At 34.8% G+C, this 24,451-nt stretch overlaps 1 protein-coding gene and 1 long non-coding RNA gene across 7 annotated transcripts; both read left to right on the top strand.

Moving 5' to 3' along the window:
* The first annotated feature begins 3,405 nt into the window (after positions 1-3,405).
* LOC147517014 (uncharacterized) lies at positions 3,406-11,855 on the top strand. Of its 6 annotated transcripts, none has more exons than XR_015211315.1 (7): positions 3,411-3,717; positions 6,582-6,771; positions 7,052-7,120; positions 8,169-8,417; positions 9,258-11,023; positions 11,334-11,472; positions 11,607-11,855. It is a non-coding gene; the product is annotated as an uncharacterized LOC147517014 (long non-coding RNA). The 6 variants fall into 6 exon arrangements; XR_015211312.1 differs by lacking the exon at positions 8,169-8,417 and adding an exon at positions 4,856-5,052; XR_015211314.1 differs by lacking the exon at positions 6,582-6,771 and having other exon boundaries at positions 3,406-3,717; positions 8,169-9,123.
* A 6,134-nt stretch (positions 11,856-17,989) lies between these two features.
* On the top strand, positions 17,990-20,998 carry LOC147517013 (uncharacterized). The gene is made up of 5 exons (XM_086593448.1): positions 17,990-18,842; positions 19,505-19,706; positions 19,794-19,896; positions 20,662-20,886; positions 20,993-20,998. The coding sequence occupies exons 1-5, from the start codon at positions 17,990-17,992 to the stop codon at positions 20,996-20,998; spliced, it is 1,389 nt and encodes a 462-aa protein (XP_086449574.1).
* The last annotated feature ends 3,453 nt before the right edge of the window (positions 20,999-24,451 follow it).

Raw genomic sequence — 24,451 nt, 5'->3', positions numbered from 1 at the left:
AAAAAAAAAAAGATAGAAAGATAGAACAGTTACCTGAAACAGAGCTATATTTTTATTTTGAATCAAGCAAGCAGTACTCCAGTCGATATGGCCTCGAATAAAAATCTAGTGATATCAACAGGAGAGACAATAAGTTCATAACTTCATTGTTTGATTTAATGATTTATTTATTTTGAACTTGGATAAACATAACATTGATGTCTCTGTCTCCATTTCTATAAATCAAAAAAATTAAAAATATAAATAACTTAAACAGTCAAAAATCCCAATGTACATAAACAGTGTAAATAACTTAAACATCAAAACTCTGACAGAGTTCACCGAATATGCTAGTTCACCGAACTCTGACAGAGTTCACCGAATATGCTAGTTCACCGAACTCTGACAGAGTTCAAAACTCTGATAGAATTCAAAACTCTGACAGAGTTCACCGAATATGCTAGTTCACCGAAGTCTGAAAGAGTTCAAAACTCTGATAGAGTTCACCGAACTCACTCGACAGAGTTCAAAACTCTGATAGAATTCAAAACTCTGACAGAGTTCACCGAATATGCTAGTTCACCGAACTCTAACAGAGTTCAAAACTCTGATAGAGTTTACCGAACTCTGACAGAGTTCAAAACTCTGATAGAGTTCACCGAACTCTGACAGAGTTCAAAACTCTGAAAGAGTTCACCGAACTCTGACAGAGTTCAAAACTCTGACAGAATTCAAAACTCTGACAGAGTTCACCGAATATGCTAGTTCACCGAACTCTGACAGAGTTCAAAACTCTGAAAGAGTTCAAAACTCTGATAGAGTTCACCGAACTCTGACAGAGTTCAAAACTCTGACAGAGTTCACCGAATATGCTAGTTCACCGAACTCTAACAGAGTTCAAAACTCTGATAGAGTTCACCGAATATGCTAGTTCACCGAACTCTGACAGAGTTCAAAACTCTGATAGAATTCAAAACTCTGACAGAGTTCACCGAATATGCTAGTTCACCGAACTCTGAAAGAGTTTAAAACTCTGATAGAGTTCACCGAACTCTAACAGAATTCAAAACTCTGACAGAGTTCAAAACTCTGATAGAGTTCACCGAACTCTGACAGAGTTCAAAACTTTTACAGAGTTCACCGAATATGCTAGTTCACCAAACTCTGATAGAGTTCACCGAACTCTGACAGAGTTCAAAACTCTGATAGAGTTCACCGAATATGCTACTTCACCGAACTCTGACAGAGTTCAAAACTCTTACAGAATACGGCATGAAGAATATTTTTTTCGGCAATTTAGGATTTTGATTGCATAGCAGAAAAGGTTTTCCCATCATAGATATATGATGAACGAAAGTTATCATGCTTATGTTGGTTGTCGTTCTATTAACTTTGGTGGTTGCCCAAAGCAAGCGTATGTCTCTCTTGAACATAGTGGATCCAATGGTCCGACACTCCGACTCTGAATTGTATATATGGTTCTACTTCTTTAGAACCCCAGTTTGCATACACGAGAACTGTCTAGAAGAGGAATCAACTCCAAGGGTACCTCTACCATGTTGTATGCTTACTGCTTAGGCACCAATCAAATGTGCCACATTTGCTACCATATAAGCATATAGGTAGATTGGCTGCAGTTTCTTTTCCTCATCGGCTGCTAATGTTCCTCAAAATCTTAGTTATTACTTACTACTACGGATTTTCACTATTGCAGTTTGATGGACAAATACTCGTCAAAATCATCTATCCGCTTAGTATACTCAACAGGAAAAAAAATGGTTACTCCAGCTCCTCAAAACAGACAAGTCTGAGTCGTACTTACAAGTTTACAAGGACTAAAATACTACAAGATACAACGCACTTTTTTCTGAACCAATTTATACAATGTACATCAAGTAACTAACCAATTTATACAAATACGATTTCAGGCCAAAGTAGAGAATAAAATGTGTTAATGGAAGCATACCTTAATTGGAACTCGAGAGAGAGTGAAGTTTAGAGAGCTCAAGTGGTCGTTAATGGCGATGGAAATATGTAATTACTATAGTCGATCCCTCTTTTTTTTTGCTAGATCTGTTTTTTTAGGTGGTCGTTAATGGCGATGGAATTGGGTTCTGATAAAGTCGATCCCTCTTTTTTTTTTGTTAGATCGGTTTTTTTTTTTCTTTTTTTGAGAAGATGATGAGGAAAATACGTTTTTACCTTCATTGAGATCTTCAGATCTTGAGGGCGAGATCCGATGGCTCAAGAGAAGAGTGAGATAAGAGTGTCACTATAAGAGTGGCACTCTAGACAAAACCATATATATATATATATATATATATATATATATATATATATATATATATATATATATATATATATAATAATTAATTAATTAATTAAATAAAACCGCCTAGTGCCTAGAAGGCCTAGGCGCTAGGCGCTCCCCTACCATACGACTACCGCCTAGCATTTTTGAGAACATTGATCAAGATAGTGTTATCTTCTCTAATGCCAATTTGGCCGAGATTTGTGTCAAAGGAACAAATTGATGCGGAATAAACGAGATTTAGAAGAAGAGATGTAGAGATCTTCAAAAGGGAGAATTGATTTAAGGAGGAAGAAGATTGAATAGAAGAATTGCAGAAGTTGAGGGAGAAAAGTATGTTAGGTTTTGGAGATTTGATAATTGATAATTCAATTCCTCAAACTAAACTACAATGGCCTCCTTATATAGATAAGCCTTACTTGGTAACCAAGAAACCTAAACTTCTATATCTAATCTACACTTCTAAAGCTAATTAAACTCTAAATAGAAAATACTAAATATTCTAAATTTCTAATAAATAATAATTCTAATCTGAAAATAATAATCTTAGCACAAAAGAAGGAATTATGGTAAGAAAGAGGAGCTAGTAATCTTACATCACAAATGGTCTCTTAACATCTACTTCAGCGGATAAAGAAGTTGATGGCCCAGAATCGAAGAAGTCAGGCGGAGATATGAAAGACTCAGTCCAAAGTGATGATACTTTGTCATTTGGAATATTTTTCAGAGGCAGGATGTACCAATATTAGTTGAGTTTATGCAAAAGTATTGGAAAAAAAATTCGTCATATCAATATCGATAATCTTCCAATCAAGCCTGTGAGTATCATCGATATTAATCATAGTACCATTGTATTTTCAACTTTTGGTTAAATAATACAAGATAAACTTGTTAATTTTTCCAGGTTATCCACCCTATTACCAAAAAAAATTCTTCTTGGACGAAAAGCATATGAAACAATTGAGCAATAACACTATTCTGTTTAATGATTTATTTGTTTGTTTAAAAGTTAAGTGTTAAGATCCTAACAAAATGAAATTAAAAGTTAACATTATTCTATTATTCTTTATAGTTGATTACTCTATTTAGTTGTTTATGAAATAATGTATGTAGGTCTCATATGAGGTGGTCATTAGGGTTTTTACGACTAATTTGGACAAGTTTTCCTCTTATTCATTAGCATCTTGAAGTGGACACGTCATTGTTCGACTAGAAAAATGGAAATCCACGCCCTATTTCTCTCTTTTCAATTGTTCGCCACATCTTTACCAAAAAAAAAAAAAAAAAAAAAAACTCCTCCGAGTTCTCCTCCATTCTACAATCGTCTCTCTCAAATAACCTTCGTCTAACAAAATAGGGTTCGACTAGATTCTCCTAAAACATTTTTGGAAGCAACAATCGAATAATAATGTTGAATTTTGCATTAGGTACGGGTTTTTCTTCTTCTTCTTTTCTTTTGTGGTCCTTGAGATAAATTTGATCGGCAAAGCCATTGTTAAATTCAAAATAACTGTTCGATCTAGAAGATGGCCCACTAAAACTAATCCTCCCATAGATGATTAAATTCAATCAATCACCACAGAATAATTGCAGCTCAAGTTTGCCCTTAAATCCAGCATAGTGTGTTTTGTTTGCTTTTTCTTTTTTCTTCTTTTGAAGATACCAATAGTTAAGATCTTTTGTTGTCATATAGGAAAAGGTCGAGTCAGGAACTCATGATACTGTCTTTGTTATTGTTTACATTGGGAAGTTAATTATGAAGTCTTGATCATGGTAAATGTTGATTAAGCAATTCACCATTCAACTCATTTCTCAGCCATGATTGAGGAAATCAAGTCACTTGATGAACTTGGCAATTATATAATGTCCACCCACAGTTTGTTGTTATTCAAATTTACTATGTTTTGGTCCTGAAACTACTCTTTCCATCCAAGGTATACATTCCTTAAACAAAGTTGATTCAATGGCCGCATTGGTCTTTTGCCTAAGTTATTATTATTATTTTTTTTGTATTACAAATTTAATGAGTTTAGTTGATGAGCAATAAGATACTTACCCTTTGATAAGTTTATAAAGTGATTATTCATACATTCAATTTGTTTGTCATTTGATTGAGGGATTTATATGATTCATGCACATTTGATTAATAAGTAGGGTGGCTTTTTGTTCATAGCTCGAGTTTGATTGAATAGCTTCAGATGAACTAAGTGATTGGCAAACGTTTAAATGCCTTATGAAAGCTTATATTGAACTCCAAATCTGAGGTGCATTGAAAGTTTGTATATGGTGAATTAGACGTGAGTGATGAACTGAAAAAGAATGCGACTAGAGTATTGTATGTCATAGTCATTCGCTTGAATTAGAGTCATTCTACGGCAGTGTGATTTTACAAAATAAAACTCCACTTTTGCAAAATATTTACCTTTGAACTGTGTTTTTTCTATGTTTTATGATATTTTCAAATTGAATAAGGAAACCAACAACAAACGTAGATTTCCTTTTAAGTTTCCCATTGCTCACAAGCGATAGTGGATGGTACATGATGCAATGCTAGAGAACTTGCAGAAGTTTTGAGTGGGATCGAAGGCAAGCTGAGAAAGGTAATTATACAGATTGGCACTGGAAGTTAGAGATCAAGGATCCATGCCTAAACACATACTTTGAGGATTTGGTAATAAGTGATAAAAGGAAACAGGGGAAGAACTGTATAAAAGAGAAAGCTATGTTCAAGTGTGAATGAATTGACTATAAAAGTGATTGAGGTAAAATTATTATATAAAGTTGTTTTTTTATCCAGATAATACTGAATTTTGTAATGGGTTTGTGTTGCAATTTCAAGGGTACCAAGGCAGTTACCAAGTTTACTAGCTCTTGATCATGTTGATGTTGTCAAAAAGTTTTGTAATTATTTTCTTAATCGTTTTGGTTTTCTCCCATCAAATCAAATATACACTTTGTTTCATTTCTGGGTTTTGTTATGTTTTGGGAATTTGTACCAAGAATGTTGTTTTGGTTTTTGTAAGCTTCCTTAGTTTGTTATTGCCCACCTATGCCTTATTTTTGTTGTTGTTTGTTGGCAGTGGCAGAGCCACATACAGGCTAGGTAGGGCGCAGGCCCCCCCCCTGAACTCGTAAAAAAAAAAAGTTTTAGTACTACACTCTACACAATAGGCCCTCAATGAAACAGTCCACACAATTGGACAAAGAAAAAACTAATTGTTTAGGCAAATTTGGTCCACACAATGTTTCTAGTTTCTTCACTCGACCAAAAATCAAAACAACGCAACGTCTTACACTCACCTTCTCAACTTTAACTTAGCAACTCTCTAAAACTACCCATTGGCCATTGATACAGGCGTACTACGTACATGATACATCACCTAATTAGTTAAACCCATGAATAATCTAAGGTTAGACATTTTAATACATTCAAACCCTCAATTTCTCTATGTAAAATTAAATTAAATTTAATTCCTAATTTATCATTTTTCGAAACTCAACTAGAGAATATGTTATTGCTTTATTTGTTTTTATTATTGATACAGGCGTACTACGTACATGATACATCACCTAATTAGTTAAACCCATGAATAATCTAAGGTTAGACATTTTAATACATTCAAACCCTCAATTTCTCTATGTAAAATTAAATTAAATTTAATTCCTAATTTATCATTTTTCGAAACTCAACTAGAGAATATGTTATTGCTTTATTTGTTTTTATTATTGATTATGTTTTGATAATGGGTTGTAACTTAATTTGTTTTGTAATTCAAATTTTTAGGGTTCTAAATTTTTAGTATAGTATTATAAAAAAAAATTTGGATAGTCTTTAAAATGGAAGAAAAGTTCATAGCAAGGGGACGATCACGACGTAATGCTGAAGATATGACAAATCTTCATTATTATCGTGTGGACTTATTCTACAAATGTATAAACTGGCAGCTTCGTGAGTTAAATGGTCGGTTTGACAAAGTGAATACAGAATTGCTTCTTATTTGTGTTGCTTGCTTGAATCCAAGTGATTTCTTCATTGCTTTTGATAAGAAGAGTTTAATACGTCTTGCTGAATTTTATCCTAGTGATTTTTCACCTATTGATCTCATGACCCTTCAAGATCAGCTAGATAATTATGTTGTCGATGTGTGCTCCAACTATCTATATTCACAGTTGAAAAGGATTAGTGAACTTGCTAAGAAGATGGTAGAGACGAAGAAAAATATTGTCTATCCACTAGTGTTCTTACTGATGACATTGTCACTAATTCTGTCTTTTGCTACCACCACTATAGAGAGAGCATTTTCTGCTATGCACATGATAAAAAATCGGTTACGCAACCGAATGAGAGATGAATGGTTGAACGATTGTTTGGTTACATACATAGAACGAGACATATTTGATAGCATTGATGATGAAGCAATCGTTCAACGCTTTCAAAAGATGGGTCATTCACATCGCCGAGGGCAGTTGTGAATTGTTAGGTTAGTAGAGGTGAAAAACGTTTTTATTTATTTATTTATTTTGCGTTTATACTATTTATATACAATCAATACTCATTTTCACGATCGTTTGTTGGGTGATCATTTCTAATACAAAGTATTGATTGTATAAGTTGTTACTGTTGTTACAGTTGTTCTTTTTTTACTTATTTGTCAACTTGTCTTTACTAGTGGTCGCACTAGGCCCCCCCTGGAAGAAATTCCTGGCTCTACCACTGTTTGTTGGGGTTAAGTTGTTCTTATATGGTGCTTTTGTTCATAGGGCTGGAGACATCCTTGGAAGGGTCATGGTGATCACGCACATGGGCATGGACATGGACTTGAGAAAGAGGTATGACATGACCATTGGTGCTTTGTCTAAGGTCATAATATGTGACCTCTAATGGGTTCAATTTCAAATGAGCATCTGTTGGTTCCATTATCAGAAAAATAAAACATGTCTATAGGGAGATTATATAGAAGAACTTCCATATACTAAGGCCAGGTTTGGTTTTTAGCTAAAATTTATCTTTTAGGGTATGCTTGATAAAAATTCCCGCTTGAAGGGCAAATATGTAAAAGGAAAACAATTTCCCACTTAAAAATTTGCCACAAACTACCTAGCAGGAAAATAGACTTTTGCCGCTGCTTGTTTCATCAACACAGGCAAATGTGGCAAATGTCATTTGGCGGTGCTTGATAACACAATTTTTGCCATCGGCAAATTCAGCAAATAAAATTTCTGATCAATTTCAACCCTAGTTTTGATCATTCGCTTCTCTCTGTCAATGTTAGCCCGCCTCAACTCTCTCTCCCTCTCTCAATTCTGGTAGAGTCTCTCTCTCTCAATCAAAATCATTGTTAACAATTTTCTTGAACCAGAAATTTAAGAAATTACCTAGCGAAATTCTTCTAAGAAGGTCAATTTTTTTGTGTGTTTAGTTAATCTTATTATTTTTTCTAGGTTGTAGTATTTGCTTCATTTCAGTGGAAATGAACTTGAGGCTTGAACTAGAGTGAAAGTTCGAACTTGAGGCTTTTAGTGGAAAATGAAACTTAAAATTTGTGAATTTTAGTTAAACTGCCAATGTCAAATTTTTGTTTTTGAATAAAGAAAAAATTGAGCTCTCTGTACTTACCTTTGTTCTAGAACTGCACGTTAGTATTACTCATTCAATTTGAATGAAAGTGAACAAATTGAGGCAAAAAGGTGCAAAATATGTTAATGTCCTTTATATTTAGCAAAGAGATCAACATGACAGATGGGTGGAGCTATTTTAGTACCTTTGTTCAAAATTTATGTTATAAAGAGATCAATATAGATCATTAGAGTTGTGGTGGGTTGGATTCACCATGACAGATTAGTGCTAAAGTTGGTTTTGTGTGCTTTTGCTTTCCAGGCATTGGGATTTGTTGTCAGTGTCTTAAGACATTACTTGGGAGGGAATAGATAATCAAATACCTAGCTTCGACGGTGTTGTTTCCTATTTGTTGGTGATTGGTTGTGCTGATTTAGAAAAAAAAAGAGCTGGTGCTTGGTGAGGACCTCCCTCACTTTGCATAGACTTCTACCCCAATCCTTATATAGGTTGTCCTGACCCAGACCGCCTGTGCGATGTATGTTCCGACTGATACACAGCCTAGGGAGGGTGAGTCTAACCAATTGTTATCCATTTATGTCTCTTGATTGATCTATGTATATGTAAGTATTGAGTTGATAGTAGTGAAGCATCTTTACTTTCATAAAGAAAAAAATATATAAAATGTATGTTAGCCATGGTAAGCGTATTTTTAGGGGAAGAAAAGATTTTGTCTTTGTTCTATTTTGTTCTTATGGGTTTGGCATGAACTTGAATAATATTTATATTTGTGGATCCACTAGGCTCAATATGTAAGAATTGTTTAGCTTTCGTATATTTTCTGCACTTTTGCATTGTTATATATGCAATATTCTACAACCAGTATCTCCTCTATGAGTAATAAAACTAATTGTAGAGTGGTATTTATTATAAATAAACCAATAAGCTTTGCTTTGACTGGACGTAGGCTAGCTGTAGCCTGACCTATCTTTGACTGAAATTTCTTGACTCTACGTTTAACTAAATTTTCTTGCTCTAATTCAATAAAATACTCGTGTTCTTTTTTTCCAATAATTACTCGAAAGTGTTGCTAAGGGTTCAGACATATGCTTGGAAATTCATGTTGTTACAACTTACAAGTGAATGCGTGACTAATTTGGATATAAGTTGGAATGTGTACGTAACTACTTTCTTAGGGAATGTCCACATGAGGCTTTCTACAAGTAAATTGTGTTCATGCAGTTAGAGCAATTACTGCGCTTTGCTGTGTAGATCGGTATGCATGTCTTCCATTTTTATTTTGTTTTCTATTTTTTTCTCATGACCTTTGTACAGTTTGTATCATGAAGACCTTGCTTAGCTTTGCTGCTATATGCACTAAACTCTACTTTATTGCTTTGTGAAAACCAGGTTAACATTGACTAATCAGAAGGTTCAACCAGGTTCTCATTGGTGCTACTTATGAGTTTAGTTGAAGAAGCTTAGAAAGTTGGTCATTAACAGGTTTCTTATGGGCCTTTTGGTTGCCAATATTAGACACCTGTTGAAGCTAGAAATAAAGAACAAGGGGGGTCGGCCCTTGCTTATATTTTTTGGAGAAAGAACCTGAGAGGGAAAAGGGAGAGAGAGAGAGACCCGAGTAACAAGAGAGAAAAATAGTAAGAGAGAGAGTAAGGGATTAGAGATTAGGACAGATTAGAGAGAAGATGGAAAGCGACCAAACTGTTTTCGACTTTGAAAGTTCGAAGCTTAGGAACGCGGGATTTGAATTCACTTGTAGGAATTGGTTTGCTTTTCGATTCAAGGTGCATAATCGTTTACTTTCCTTATTAAATCTTGGTGTATGGTAAATGTTTGGTGAATCATATGATATGGAGCTGTTAAAATTGTAGTTAAATAGACTTCTTTTAGAAAATCCTATTCAATTTGCATGCAATCTCTTATTGAAATTGGTGATTAAGTTGGAAGTTCAATAGTTTATAATGTAAAAGCCTATCAATTTCGTGTGGGTCATTTAATTGGAGCTTTTGATTGAATTGGACATTGTCATTCCCTATTTTTTGTCTTTTTCTTGTTGTAAATATATTGTGGATTAATGTGAGAAGACTTCAAAACAGTTTCGTATGATAAATTTGGATTTCCTTGTTTGGGGTCTCATGATGGATTTTAATATAAGAGGTTTCATCTTGGTACTGATTTGTTCATGTCTTGAGGAATTGAAGTTGATGGATATTTCAAATACCTTTGTTCTGATGTAGAGGTAAGATAGCTACTACCTCCTGTTTGTTATGGCCTATGTCCTACACATAAATAGATAGGTTCAATGAGACTTAAGTCCAATGCAGCAAGTCCTACACTATTTGAAGGTGTATGTGAAAGGTTAGGCACTCGATAAAATACACCGTCAGAAATCTGTCGTTTGAAAATCAGGATCTGCGTCAGTTTTGGAGCCACGTTTTCGCATAGTTTGGCTAAGATTCAAACCCATGCTAAAACATTGAAAAAGTAAGACCCGTGTGTCTGTTTTCCAACCCTTTTGGCCTCGACACATTCAGAATCATGTGGAGATAGATATGGTCTCTAAAAGTTTGGTTGGCAGAATACAGTGCGTCAGAAATTAGTTTCTGTGTACTGTGTTCGAGCCTAGTTTTAGCATATTTAGAACAAGATTGAGAATTTTTGTAAAACATAAAGAAGTAAGGTTTGTGTGCTATCTTTACAACGCAAAAAGCCTAGTTGCTTTTGGATATCTGTAGAAAGAGTTGTGCTATCCCGAAGATAGCCGTCAGAAATCTAGTTTGCTGAAAATCAGGATTATTACCGTTTTCAACATAAGTTTTCTTATAGAGTTGTGGTGGTGTGTAGTGTTGGTGGTGTAGATGTATGTTGCAGGTGGTGGTGCAGGTGTGGAATAAACGTACACACTTGCAATTAGGTCGAACACATACTTTCTATGAGGGAGTATCTGAAAAGGCAAGCAGGTGTGGAATAAACGTACATCCTTGCAATTAGGGAGATCTAAAAAGGCAAGCAGGGATGCAAGTGCTACTCAGTTGTCAACGGAGCATAATGCAAGTAATGAATCTGTCAAAGAGGAGCTGCGGATGCTGCATCCTGATGATTCACAGATTGTGGTTTTAAAACACAAAGTTTGGTGTGTAAAGGGTCTTATACAGGTGATGTTCTTTTATGATTACTCCTGATTTCTCTTTGATAATTCGCTCTAGCTTATGCCCATACTTAGGCCTCCTGAAAGATCCATTGGTGATGCTCATCTGAAGAAGGCAGAGTTCAACAGAGAGCCTTTGTTAGCGAAGTTTAGATTGCCTGAACCCTTCCATAAACCAATCCTTATTAGTTCTGAACCATCAACAGAGCACTGGGATTCTTGAGAAGTAATCCAAGTGACATCTGTAGTAAATTTCTGGTGGCTTGGGGACTCATTATGCTAATTGTTAATGTAATGTTTACAATATCATTTTACAGGTTTACATGGCAGATCTACTCTGAGAGATTGATGACACTGGCTGGGGTGTATGGCTTCTGGAAGTATGTCTCAAATCTCTAGCGTCGTGAGACTAGGCGTTATCTTGAGATTTTTTATGCACTGAAGTATTGCAAGCAGGTGCCTCCTTCATTTTAAATTTCCAAATTTCTAAAATTTGTTGGAACCTCCTACCCTATTATACTTTACCTAAGAGTTGCAGTTTATGATTTTAACTTGTTATAAATAACGCATTTCTCTCTTTCCTTCATCAGTTCCCTTGGCTATTGATGGGTAGGCTAAATCTTGATCTCACATGGTCAAGCAAAGCATGCTGTTTTTAGCAATAAATTTTTTGTTTGAGATTGAAAAGATGTCTCTTGTTTGTTTGCGGCTTTGATTCCAGTTTGCATAAAGAATTGGTGAATGCACTTAATTTCATTGTTTGGCTGAAGCTTTACTCTTTTTTTTTCGATAATGGCTGAAGCTTTACAATGCAAGTAATAAAAGGAAATTTCTTGTCATTTTTGTACTTGTTCGCTAGTCCAACAAATGAGCTCGTACAAAAATTGTTCAGCCACGTGCACTGACGGTGCCACCAAGGCACCAACAGTCAGGATCAATCTTTAGCCTATCATGGTTAATGATGCGTAAACTATATATGATATGTTTCTCTTGAGATTTTTCCCCTTACCTTGTTCTTATTCTCCAAAATGAAATTTGGAACTTTTCTTCAAAGATGCTCAGATGGCATATTATGTAGTACATTATACCATGAAATTTGCATTGAGTGATCCAGAGGTAATATGCAAGTGTCATGCCATGTTCGTAGAGAATGCAGTCCACTATGACTGCCCACTTCAATAGTTTACTTCATCCAATATCTACTATCAATTTTCTCTATATTAAAGCAGAATACATCTGATATGGACAGTCTCTATCCTAGGTGGCACTCTCCTAAGAGAGAGTGAAGCCACGTGGACACTTAATAATTATATCTTTGGGTATTTAGTTTTCTAATTAAACTAGAACTTATACTAAAAAAAATAGTAAACAAATATAAGTACAATTAGAAATCAATTCTAATTTTAATCAATTTAGACACATGCACGATCACCCCAAAAAATAGATTGATATTTACCCAAACCAATATATTGATTAATGTGAAGAAACCACAAAGTTAATGGATTTCTTCTTCGGCAAGTTTAGCGTACGTCATAGGAAGAGTTCAATTAATTGCATTAAGTGAAGGCATATCTTAAGTGAATATATCTTCAATTCAAAACTATCATGAAGTCCTCTTTGTTGAACACAAAAAATTACAAAATTTGAGGCAGACAACATATTTGATTTTTTGTTATAGTTACGTATTAATTATTCGGCCGTCTCTATACACTTTCTCCTTAAAATCTGGATTACTCTGACAGTTTTTGTTGTTGCAATCAATACCAAAAGAGCTCCAATCATAACAGATGATACAGCTAAACGCTGATTGCAAGTCAATGTTTGCTTATGGGCGGCGTTGTAGTGTTATAGAATTAATATTGTAATCAATAATATGAAAATGCCTTACCTTGATTTGCTATTTCAGATTATTTAGCTTGAATAAAGCAATAGACATTTACACTCTTTGGATTCATATTAAATTATTTTTGAGAACATGTGGCGTGTATGTAATAAATATTTCTTTTCAGAATTATAAGAAAAAATTGTGAGATGTAGCAAATTAAAAGTTGTGTTTCTTTTCAGTTTTTACTGAAAGAGAGCTTCGTTCCTACTAATGTAATTTGAAAATTCTATGGGATTCTATGTAATTAATAGAACAATTTATACGAGTTATTTCTTTGAGTTATTTCTTTGGCACTGTTTCTCAATTGTCGTCTGACATATTCATTACATGCATAAATTATTACTCATGGATGAATATCTTTATAATATCAAGCAATTACTCTTTAATTATTGGTTTAAGATTACGTTGTGATTATCCAAGACGACATTGGCTAATAATTTGTATAACCATCGCTTTGACTATGGAATGTAAGAAAAACAAAATTCATGTAGGTATAATCCCCACATTTTGAAATGTAATATGACTCAAGTCAGATATAATGGATAAACATTAGTAATTATGGATCAAGAAGTATTTTTGAATGTTTGATTCTTGATAGAGTAACTAAAGAAGACCCTTCTACTCAAATATCCATTACTCGAGGAAATAGGTCAGTTTGGCTTGCTCAAAAAGGATCTTCTTATTATGCATTATTATGCATAATTATGCTCAAAAAGGATCTTCTTATTATGCTCAAAAAGTAACTAAAGAAGACCCTTCTTATTATGCATTATTATGCATAAAATCTATAAAGATTCAAAATATATGTTTGCAAAATTTGTATAACAGGAATGAAGACATGAGTTATCAAAAATTTGTCTAACACACAAATTATCAAAAAGAGTCCGGCCGGGTCAAAAATCTTGTCTATATACTAAAGCAGAGACCTCTAATGGAGGATTTTCTCTCTCTTATATATGTGGCACTATAATATGAGAGTTAGTTTTCTCTCTCTCCTATGTGGCACTCTAATATGAAATATAGTATTTTCTAATAGCCTACAATCCCACGTATATGGAACATCTTTGGAAAGTTTGAGTGTATTTCTAATTCTTATATTTGGAGAGTTGAGTGTATTTCCAATTCTTATATATTTGATTAAATAAAAAAAATTGCTAAAAAATAAGTGATTTGTAAAAGGTAATTTCCTATTACGAATCAAACACTTTTAGTGTTCCAATTCTTATATATTTGATCAAATAAATAAAATTGCTAAAAAATATGTGATTTGTAGAAACTAATTATCTATTACAAATCATACAATTTAGTGTCTATGATAAAGCACCGACTTATTTAGAATATATCCTTAATACGGCCTCAAAACATAGTTAAAAACAAGGCTAAATCTATGGTGCGCGAGATGTATGGTGCGCCATTACATACCAAGGGGTGCGTGTGTATTTAATGGCAAAGTACTGATCCAAAGGCCCAATATTACCTGCGCACCATACGACCTGCGCATTGAAGACATGCTCTAAAAACAATTATACAAAAAATAACATTACAAAATATATAATAGAAAATGAAAAAAAAATAAAATAACGACAAAGCAATAATTAATGACAAATAATTTTAAAAAATATATAATACTGAATGAAACTAACGTCAAAAAACAATTAATGGGGAACCGAAAACTGGATGCAAATACATTGAACTAACCTCAAATAATATTTAACGGGAAATCGGAAACTGGATGCAAATGCAAGCATTAAACTAATCTTAAAAAGTAATTAATAGAAAATTAGAATATGGATACAACTGCATTAGACTAACCTCAAAGTATAATTAACGGAAAATCAAAACTTCAAACTAACATAAAAAAATAATTGTTTGAAAATAAAAAACTGGATGCAAATGTATTGAGCTAACCCTCAAAGATTAAATTAACGGAAAATCAGAAACTAGATGCAACTGCATTGAACTAACCACAAAGAAAAATTAATTATAAATTGGAAACATGATGCAAATGCGTGGAACTAATCTTAAAAAATAATTAACGGGAAATCGGAAACCGGATGCAACTGCACTGAACTAATCTCAAAAAATAAACTGGATGCAAATGCATTAAACTAACCTCAAGAAATAATTAATGGAAAATCGGAAACTGGATGCAAATTCATTAAACTAACCTCAAACAATAATTAACGGGAAATCGGAAACTAGATACACATGCAACTTTATCAAATAATAAACGAGAAATCGAAAACTGTATGCAAATGCATTAAACTAATCTCATAGAATAATTAACAGGAAATCAGAAACTGGATGCAAATGTATTGAGCTGACCTCAAAGAACAATTAATAGGAAATTGGAAATTGGAAATTGGATGCAAATGTATTGAATTAACCGAAAAGAATAATTAACGAGAAATTAGAAACTGGATGCAACTGCATTGAACTGATCTCAAAAAATAAATAATGGGAATTGGAAATTGGATGCAACTGTATTGAACTAACCTCAAACTATAAATAACGGAAAATCAGAAACTGGATACAAATGCATTGAACTAACCTCAAAACATAGTTGGGTTATATGTTGTGGGAATGTCTTGATAAGTATAGTTTTGCATTTAAAATAGTGTTTATCTTATCTCTTTCCATATGATTGGGAGCTCCTTGCTATTCAAGTAGCTTCAATATATATGAACTTCACCTTATTAGGCAATTTCACAAAACTTCAATCAAACTTCTTTTAATAAGCAACAAAATGAAGTTGAAGGGTTTTGTCAAAAGTGAGTTCTTTTTTTTTAATGGAGAGTGAGGTTTTCAAGTTATAAGAAATTTGGTTGAGTGATCAATATAATATTAATATATAATAGTTCTGCATATTTGCAAATATTTTTCAGAATAATTAATATAACAACACCTGTTCGTAGATAATCTTTGAAGATTCAACGTAGTGAGTCATGCATAATTTAAAGAATAATTAATGGAAAATCGGGAACTGGATAATCTTCGATGATGCCACATAGTAAATCAACACTACCAAAAAAGTGACTTTTAGCCTCGGACATATTGCCGCGGCTAGGGGTTTGGTGGCTATATCTTACTTGTTGCCACGACAAACTAAATATGTGGCAAGAAGTACCTTTTTGCCTCGTGATTATCCTTTTGTTGCAAAAGGTGCATTTTTTGCAACCGTTTCAATGTGGTCGTGGCTTTAAGTCAGACCTTTTCAGAGTTTAACAAATTTTTGGCGTGGTTTTAATTAAGTGTTTGGCGTCGATGGCTGCAAAAAGGCTATTTAAAACATTAAATAATTATTTTTATTAAAAAAAAATCAGAAAATAGAAAATAGATAGCGTTCCCGCGGTTATTTCGCTCGTTTATTTTGGTGAAAGTTTGAATCTCAAATAACAAAAAGAGAAACCGAAAACCCAAATACTTTTTGCCGCACCATTCCCTTCTTCTTCACCGCCAGTTGCTGTCTTCTTCTTCACCGCCAGTTGCTGCCTTCTTTTTGCCACCGCCAGTTGCTGCCTTCTTCTTCACCGGTTGCCTTCTTCTTCTTCTTCACTGCTTCTGCCTCCTCCATTGCTTACTTTACCTTCAGGTAATCCATTATCTTCTTCCCCACGTTTTATTTTAGAGATTTGTTTAAGAAATCGTATATTTTTTTTTGTGATTTGAAGCAGTTCATTATTTTATTTAAATCTAAATATCGTAAGAATATTTGATCAATTGATTCGACTTTTCTATTGTTAGAATATTGTATATATATATGAGGTTTTAATCCAATTTACGTTATTTTTGGATAAAAAGTTCGACTTTTCAAATTTAAAGCTTTAGCTTTCCTCGTATTGAGTTCTAGTTATGTTTTCATGGCTATTGTTTTCTTCCATTATGTGAGACCAATATTTGGTGGTAAATCCCACATTTGGACAGTTAATATGGCCTTGTCACAGTCTTTTTTTTTATTGGTTCTCCTATGTTATGTTAGGATATGTTAGTGAATATATTAATTTTTGAACTTGATGTAGGATATGATATTCTTGCTGAACAAGATTGTCTTATTTTTTTTTATGTAGTTGTAGTTCAGTTTTTAAATGGATAAAAGTTGGATGGATCCGACTCTAGGAAGATGCAGTCGTAAGTATATACTTGGTTGTGAGAAATTTATCGAGTTTGCTTGGAATAATCGAATTAAGGAACTTGGTGGTGAGATTTACTGCCCATGTGTAGGATGCCTTAATCTAATGTTATTGCCTAAACATATAGTGGAACATCATATAAAGAATCGTGGTATACTACGGAGTTATGTCCGTTGGACAAAGCATGGGGAGAGTGTGGAGGTAAATACCGAGTCTAATCAGGGTGATGATATGCATACAATGTTGCAAGATGCATTAGGATTTCAAAACATGGTTGGTATAGACAATGACATACCACCTAGTTCGAATACAAATGAGTCTAGTTCCAGTGACACTCGAACGGATGAGCCAAATGAAGAAGCACATAAGTTTTACAAGTTGTTGAAGGAAGCAGACACACCCTTGTACCCTGGCTGTACTAAGAGTTCAAAATTGTCTTTTCTAGTACGATTGCTTCATGTAAAGTGTCTTAACGGCTAGAGTAATCATTCGTTTGACATGTTGCTTGAGGTATTAAATGATTCACTTCCAAATGACATCAATATGCCCAAGAATCATTATGAATAAAAAAAACAACTTCGGGATCTTAGGATGGAGTGCATTAAGATAGACGCATGTCCTAATGATTGTATGTTGTATTGGAAGGATAATAAACCAGTCATGGACAAGGATAACTGTGATGTATGTGGTGAGTCAAGATGGATCACGACTTCGAGTGTCTGAGAAAATAGAGTTAGTTCATCTACAAAACCTAAGAAAAAAAGGTGCTAAGGTTTTGCGATTCTTTCCTATAAAGCCAAGACTCCAAAGATTATTTATGTGCTCAAAAACTTCTAAAGATATGAGATGGCATCTTTGATGATCGCATTTAAAGATGGTGCTTTGAGGCATCCCGGTGACTCAAGGAATGGAAAAGCTTAGACCAAAGATATCCTTCATTTGGTTTAGAATCTCATGAATGTCGGACTTCGGAATGGCTAGTGATGGCTTCAATCCTTTTGGTAGTCTTAGTTCTATTCATAGCACTTGGCTCGTTATTCTAGTTCTGTATAATCTACCGCCTTGGATGTGTATGAAACAACCTTTTCTCATCATGTCATTGCTAATTCCTGGCCCTAGCAGTCCTGGAAATAACATTAACGTGTACTTGCAGCCATTGATTGATGAGTTAAAGGAGTTGTGGGAGAAGGGAGTTGAGACGTATGATGCCTCTTCAAAACAGAATTTTAAAATGCATGCAGCTGTTTTGTGGACTATTAATGACTTCCCAGCATTTGCTAATTTGTCCGGATGGAGCACTAAAGGACAACTTGCCTGTCCCTCTTGCCATGAGAAAACTTGCTCAAAATGGTTGCAAAATGGGAAAAAGTTCTGTTATATGGGAAGTCGTAAATTCCTGCCACTTGATCATAGATATCGAAAGAATAAGAGTTCTTTTGATAACAAGACAGAAATGGGAGTTGCCCCAAGCCCCTTTACTGGAAGTGATGTACTTGCTCAATTAGATGGATTCGACCAAATCACATTTGGTAAGGTGAATAGTGATAAGGTTATTGGACAAAAGAGAAGTCGAGAGGATAATTCTTTGCCACACAATTGGAAGAAGATTAGTGTATTTTTTGAGCTCCCATATTGGAAATACCTTTGTTTACTCCATAATCTAGATGTCATGCACATTGAAAAGAACAACGGTGAAAGTTGGCTTGGGACATCGCTGAATTTAGAGAAGAAATCAAAGGATAACCTGAAGTCAAGACAAGATTTGGTGTTAATGGGTATCGAAAAGTCACTTCATCCGATAGCTAAAGAGGGTAACAAATACTATATCCCCCCGCTCCCTTTACCTTGTCCTTGACGAGAAGAGGAAGCTTTGTCAATTCTTGAAAGGTATTAAAGTTCGGATAATTTTTCATCAAATATATCGGCGTCATGTTCAAAGGGTGAAAGAATGCAAAATACCGGCCTAAAAAGCCATGATTGGCATGTTCTAGTGCAAAGAAGCGCTTCCGGTTGCAATACGTGGAATCTTACCTAAGGAAGTTACATTAGTTCTTGTTGAACTCTCTAATTTCTACAAGCGGTTGTGTTCAAAAAGTATTATGGGTTTGCGAGTTGGAACGTCTTGAGTACCAGATTGTCACACTATGCAAAATGGAAATGATATTTCCTCCATCATTTTTGATGTTATGGTGCACTTGCCTATTCATTTAGCTGGTCAAGCTAAGCTCGGTGGACAGTGTACTATCGATGGATGTACCCAATCGAAAGGTCGTAAGTAAAGTAAAGATAATAGTAATGGTTACTTTTGTTTTATATTTTGTTAAAATTTGAACTTAAATTTTGTCATCTTTTATATTTATTCGGTACTTGTACACTTTGAAGAAGTATGTTAAGTAATAAGAGTAGACCGAGGGATCCATTGCCGAAGGGTATCTTGCTGATGAATGCTTGACTTTCTGCTCAAGATACTTAGATGATGGGATGGAGACTAAGTTCAACCAGACAGGGAGGAATGAAGAGTTTCGAGTTGTTGGATTGGATGGACAATTTTCTATTTTTTCAGGATACAGTCGTGCTTTAGGGAAAGGAACGTTTAGGACTTTAACAGACGATGAGTGGGAACAAGCTCGTTTGTATGTGCTAATCAATTGTGAGGAAGTGGTACCATTTATTGAGTAAGTCCACTTTATTGAAATTGTGCCTTAGTTAAAAGAAATATTATTTATAAACCTATGTCGTAAATGCAATAATGTTTTGTACAGGAAACACAAACAAGTAATTAGGGATGAGCTCGGGCGGCGGGCAAGTGCTAGGAATGTGGACCGTATTCATAATGAACGGTTTGGTAAATGGTTTGAAAACCAAGTAAGTGTTAATTGTATGCAGTTAGATTATGTATATCAGTTTATGTACTCTATTTACTTTTTTCCAAAGTAGTTTTGTAGATAGCAATATGATTTCACAGTTTAGTAACATGCCTCAAGAAGGATTCTACTTGTTTTATTTATATTTATGTTTAGCTGATTTAGGGATATTTAGAGGATGTTTAGTACAGTTTAGATTTAGTTTCTTATTTAGGGATGTTTGTTCTACTTGGAATTTAGCTGCAGGTTCCTAGAGCATTGGTAATTAGTCTATCCAACACAAAGAACAAGGAAAAAATAGGAAGATGTTAGTAAATCTCTCTCCCCCTCCCTCCTGCATTAGTTGTTTCCTTTTCTTTTGGGTCCTGGAGAGTGGAAGACAGAGAATGTCTCTCTGCATTACCGAGTAATTAGTTGTAATAGCTCTTTTTCTTTTTGCTTGAGTATATCTTGATCTAATGTCGATCTACTATAATGGCTTTACTTGATCTAGTTGTGTTATCAATAGTGGTAAAGTTATTAGGGCTATTCAAAATTTCAAACCTTATAATAATTACTCATGTACAACAATTTATATTCTGCTTCAGATAGAGTGTTCTGAGGTCTGAGCCTCAAACCTTGTAATAAAAGTCCAATATTCTGCCATATTGTTTGTTGCAAAAGAAGCCATTTTTTTGTCTTCTTTCTTTTTGATTGGAGCTACTTGCTACTGATTGCTTATGTTTACTGAAGTTTAACATTATTTTTTTTCTCCTTATCTGAATAGGTCCAGCAAATGAAAAAGGATGGGGAGTTGGTCAGCGAGCAACTTCAGAGTTTAGCATATGGTCCTAGTCGATTTGCTTCTTGTTTCAAGGGCTGTATTGCAAATGGATACAGATTTCACACAAAAGCTCGTGAGTCACGAAGGAAAACTCAGAATAGTGGAGTTTTTGTATCGGCAGAAACGTTAAGCTTTATGCGAAAAGACATGAACCCAGTGACCGGTAGTGTGGGTTATTATGGTGTGTTGAATGACATAGTTGAGTTGCGTTATTGCAAGGAGAATAGAGTGTTTCTGTTCAAGTGTGATTGGTGGGATGTTATGACTTGCGCAGGAATGAAAATAGATGAATATGGGTTCACTACTGTGAACTTTACACGAACCTTAGCTACGAGTGAACCGTTTATTTTAGCATCTCAAGCTGAACAAGTTTTTATCTCCAAGATAATTTGGATGATAATTGGCGAGTTGTGTTAAAGACGCTTCCAAGGGACTTGTATGATATGGGTTCAGTAGTTGAGTCGACTGAAGATAACACGTCTTGCATGCAGCAAGATGTGGATAACATAGTTGACAGCACACACGACATTAACGGTTGGACTAGGAGTGAGATTGATGGAGTAGAAGTTGTTGCGGATACTATTGATGAAGATATCATTGACGGTGTCGAATGTGATGAAGACTTCATCAATGATAGTGATTGTGATGAAGACATTGATAGTGATTGTGATGATGACAATGACAGTGACAATGATTATATGTAGTTTTTTGTGCTATTTTTTTTTGTGGGAACAAACTCATTTTTTGTGCTGTTTTTTTTTTGTGGGAACAAACTCATTTTTGTGCTATTTTTTTTTTTTTTATGTTTTGGGAGTGGTTATTATCTAGTGTCTTCCTTGATGGATTTACTTGATGAATTGCTTTATGTGACGATTTAGACAGGTGCAATGGTCAAACGATTTCGAGAGGATCCTAATGGTGACGAGAGCGGTAAGTTTAACTAAACATTCTAGTTCATTATTGTCTTATGTTTAATTAATGAAGCTTTGGGCTTGTGTACAGCTGGAAAGTGGGTAAGGGGCACTTCTACCCTTCCTAAGGTATTTGACCAACCAAATGGCTCAAAGTTGGAATTGGTATGGAAAGGCGGACAACCCGTGGGACCGGAAACATCCAAGCTTGTTCTCTGAATCTCTTGGAGTATTAATGGCAACGTCACGTCGATTTGATTGGACAAAAAATTGGGAGCTCCAAGATGTAGGCGACAAAGAGTGGTTATGGGATAACATTAAGGTATGGACATTTGGATCTGCACACACTTGCACTAATTTAAAAAAATTGTCTATTTCATTTCTTAGTAGATTTTTTTGTCTCTCGTTTTAGGATAAATGGGAACTTGATGAGACCCGGAAGGAGCCCACTTTGGCTCTGATTTCCGGGGACGAATTCAGAAACAAAAAGAGTAAATGGAAAAGGAACTTTTATACCCGCTATGCCACATATGAAGAACGTATAAGCCATAGGCCAGAGCAACTATCGCAACAGGAGTGGGTTCAACTTATGGAGTTTTGGGATACTCCGTAGCATCAAGTAAGAAAAAGTGTAATGTTTAGCTTAAGTATTTTTATAGGGTACAATACTAACTAGGAGATCTTTTTGTATAGGCAATTTCTAAACGTAACAGGGCTAACCGTGCTAAGCAAATAGCGAAGCATGCTGCTGGAAGAATAAGTTTTCCCCAGTTTGAAGAGATAATGGTACATATGCTTATTATTTTTATTTTCCTACTGCGGCATTGAATTTGACTAGTGATTAACAATTAATAAATTTCTTTATATTTGGTTAGAGTCAGGAGGCTGGAGCACTCCATTCCCTAGGAGATCTTTTTGTGAGGACTCACACAAGTTCACAAACGCATGACGCTCTTGATGATCAATCAAGAGAATACATTGTATGTAACAATTTCATCTTAGTAATAGCTTCAGTTTAAATATCATACTCGGCTGTATTTAATATCCTGTGTGTAATTTTTTTTTTGGAATACGAAGCACAAAATGAAAGACCTAGCAGGTATAGATGAACATGGGACACAACTACCTCTCTCAGATGAGATCTATAGGGAAGTGATGCCTCCAGAGCGGCATGGACGTGTGAGGTTGAAGGGACGAGGTGTAACCCCAACCAGCTACTTTGGCTCCCGACTATCTTCAGACAATCGTGTGAATGACCTGGAAAGCCAGTTGGCTGAAATGCAAAGAGTAGCACAAGAGAAGGAGGAGGAAAGACGACTTGAGATTGAAGAGATTAAGAGGCAAGCACAAGAGAAAGATGAGCAAAGGCGACATGAAATAGATGAGATGAAGAGGCAGTTGGATGCACGAGATGCGGACATGGAAACACGACTTATGCAAAAGGTGGCTAATTTTGCCCAAATGGTATCACGTACGTACGTAAACATGCTTAGTTTCTTGTCTATGAATGTTCTTTTTCTTTATAATCTGAGCTGGTCTCTTAGAGTCTGTAGTTATCTTCACCCTGTTAAAAAACCTTCCTGGATGCATATCAAGTACTTGCAACTTTGAGTCAATACCCTGCAACCTGGTTTGGTTTGCATTCAAGTCCAATATACACACAAAAAGACAATTGTAGTATATGGATTTTAAAGTTGTTTTGTTGATGATTTGAACCGATTGCTCTAAATAGAATTGAGCACCCAAGTTAAAGAGAACTGCTGGTGAAGGTGAGAACCAAATGGAGAAATAAATAAGTGAAAAAATAGGGAAAGCAAGACAACCACAAATGAGTAAACAAGCAAAAGAAAAGCAAGTAAGTTGGTTGAAAAAATAAAGAGAAACTTGGGAAGAGAAAATAAAAAAAATAAAGTTGTGCACCTCTAGTAGTTTAAAAAAAAACTGATACTAGATCCTTGAACATCAGTCTTGATGTACTAGCATGGAGGAGCACTGGTTGGAGATTCTGAGGGAGACCTGTCTTTGGAATAATTGAGGGTAGGTTTTCAAAACAGGCTATGTTGGGACTGTAAGTCCAGAACCCAGTAACTTGAATTGAGTTTTATTTCACAACCCCCTTCTGACAACTTGGATAGTGTTTTAGCCAGGAGACACAAGGATGATCATAGATTTGATTGTGGGTAGTTGATAGTGTAAGATAGCAGGTATTGCTCTGCTTATACTTACCTTATATTACTTATGCAAAAAGGAAAGTTGCTTCACACATTATTAATGTGGTTTAAAATCAATTACAATAATGATAAGTATGTATGCGATGATCTAGACTAGTAAAGACTATGTATACCTATTCACATAAGTAACTTATATCAGTTTTACTATTAACCATGTGCCGTGGTGTCCATGTCTAGAGCAAGCTAGAGTTCCTATTTTATCGTTACAAGGGTTGGTTAAGCATTTCCTTTGGGTACTCTATTGGAAAACATAATTGTGCCCTACGGACCTTGACCTAATTAGTGTTAGTTTAGTTTAGTTTGTTGTTGTTGTTGTTGTTGTGTGTGTGTGTGTGTGTGTGTGTGTGTTTTTTTTCCTTAAGTATAATTAATACATACAAATACACGAAATATTACTGGTTTGAAATACTATGATGGCCTAATAGTTTCTTATAGGAAACAAACCTATTATTGTTGGCTTTTGTTGTTTGTTTTTCTTTCTACATACATTGTGGTTATTATGTTATAATAGTGTAACTACTTAAGCATTCTATAATAGCTTGAGCTCAGGTTCTTACCGTCCCACGAGTGTTGTTACAGGACATAGATCTT

The sequence above is a fragment of the Coptis chinensis genome, chromosome 2, assembly GCF_015680905.1.
Source record: "Coptis chinensis isolate HL-2020 chromosome 2, ASM1568090v1, whole genome shotgun sequence".
Lineage (NCBI taxonomy): Eukaryota > Viridiplantae > Streptophyta > Magnoliopsida > Ranunculales > Ranunculaceae > Coptis > Coptis chinensis.
Note: the sequence above shows the minus strand (reverse complement) of the source record. Positions and strands in the feature narration are given on the sequence as shown.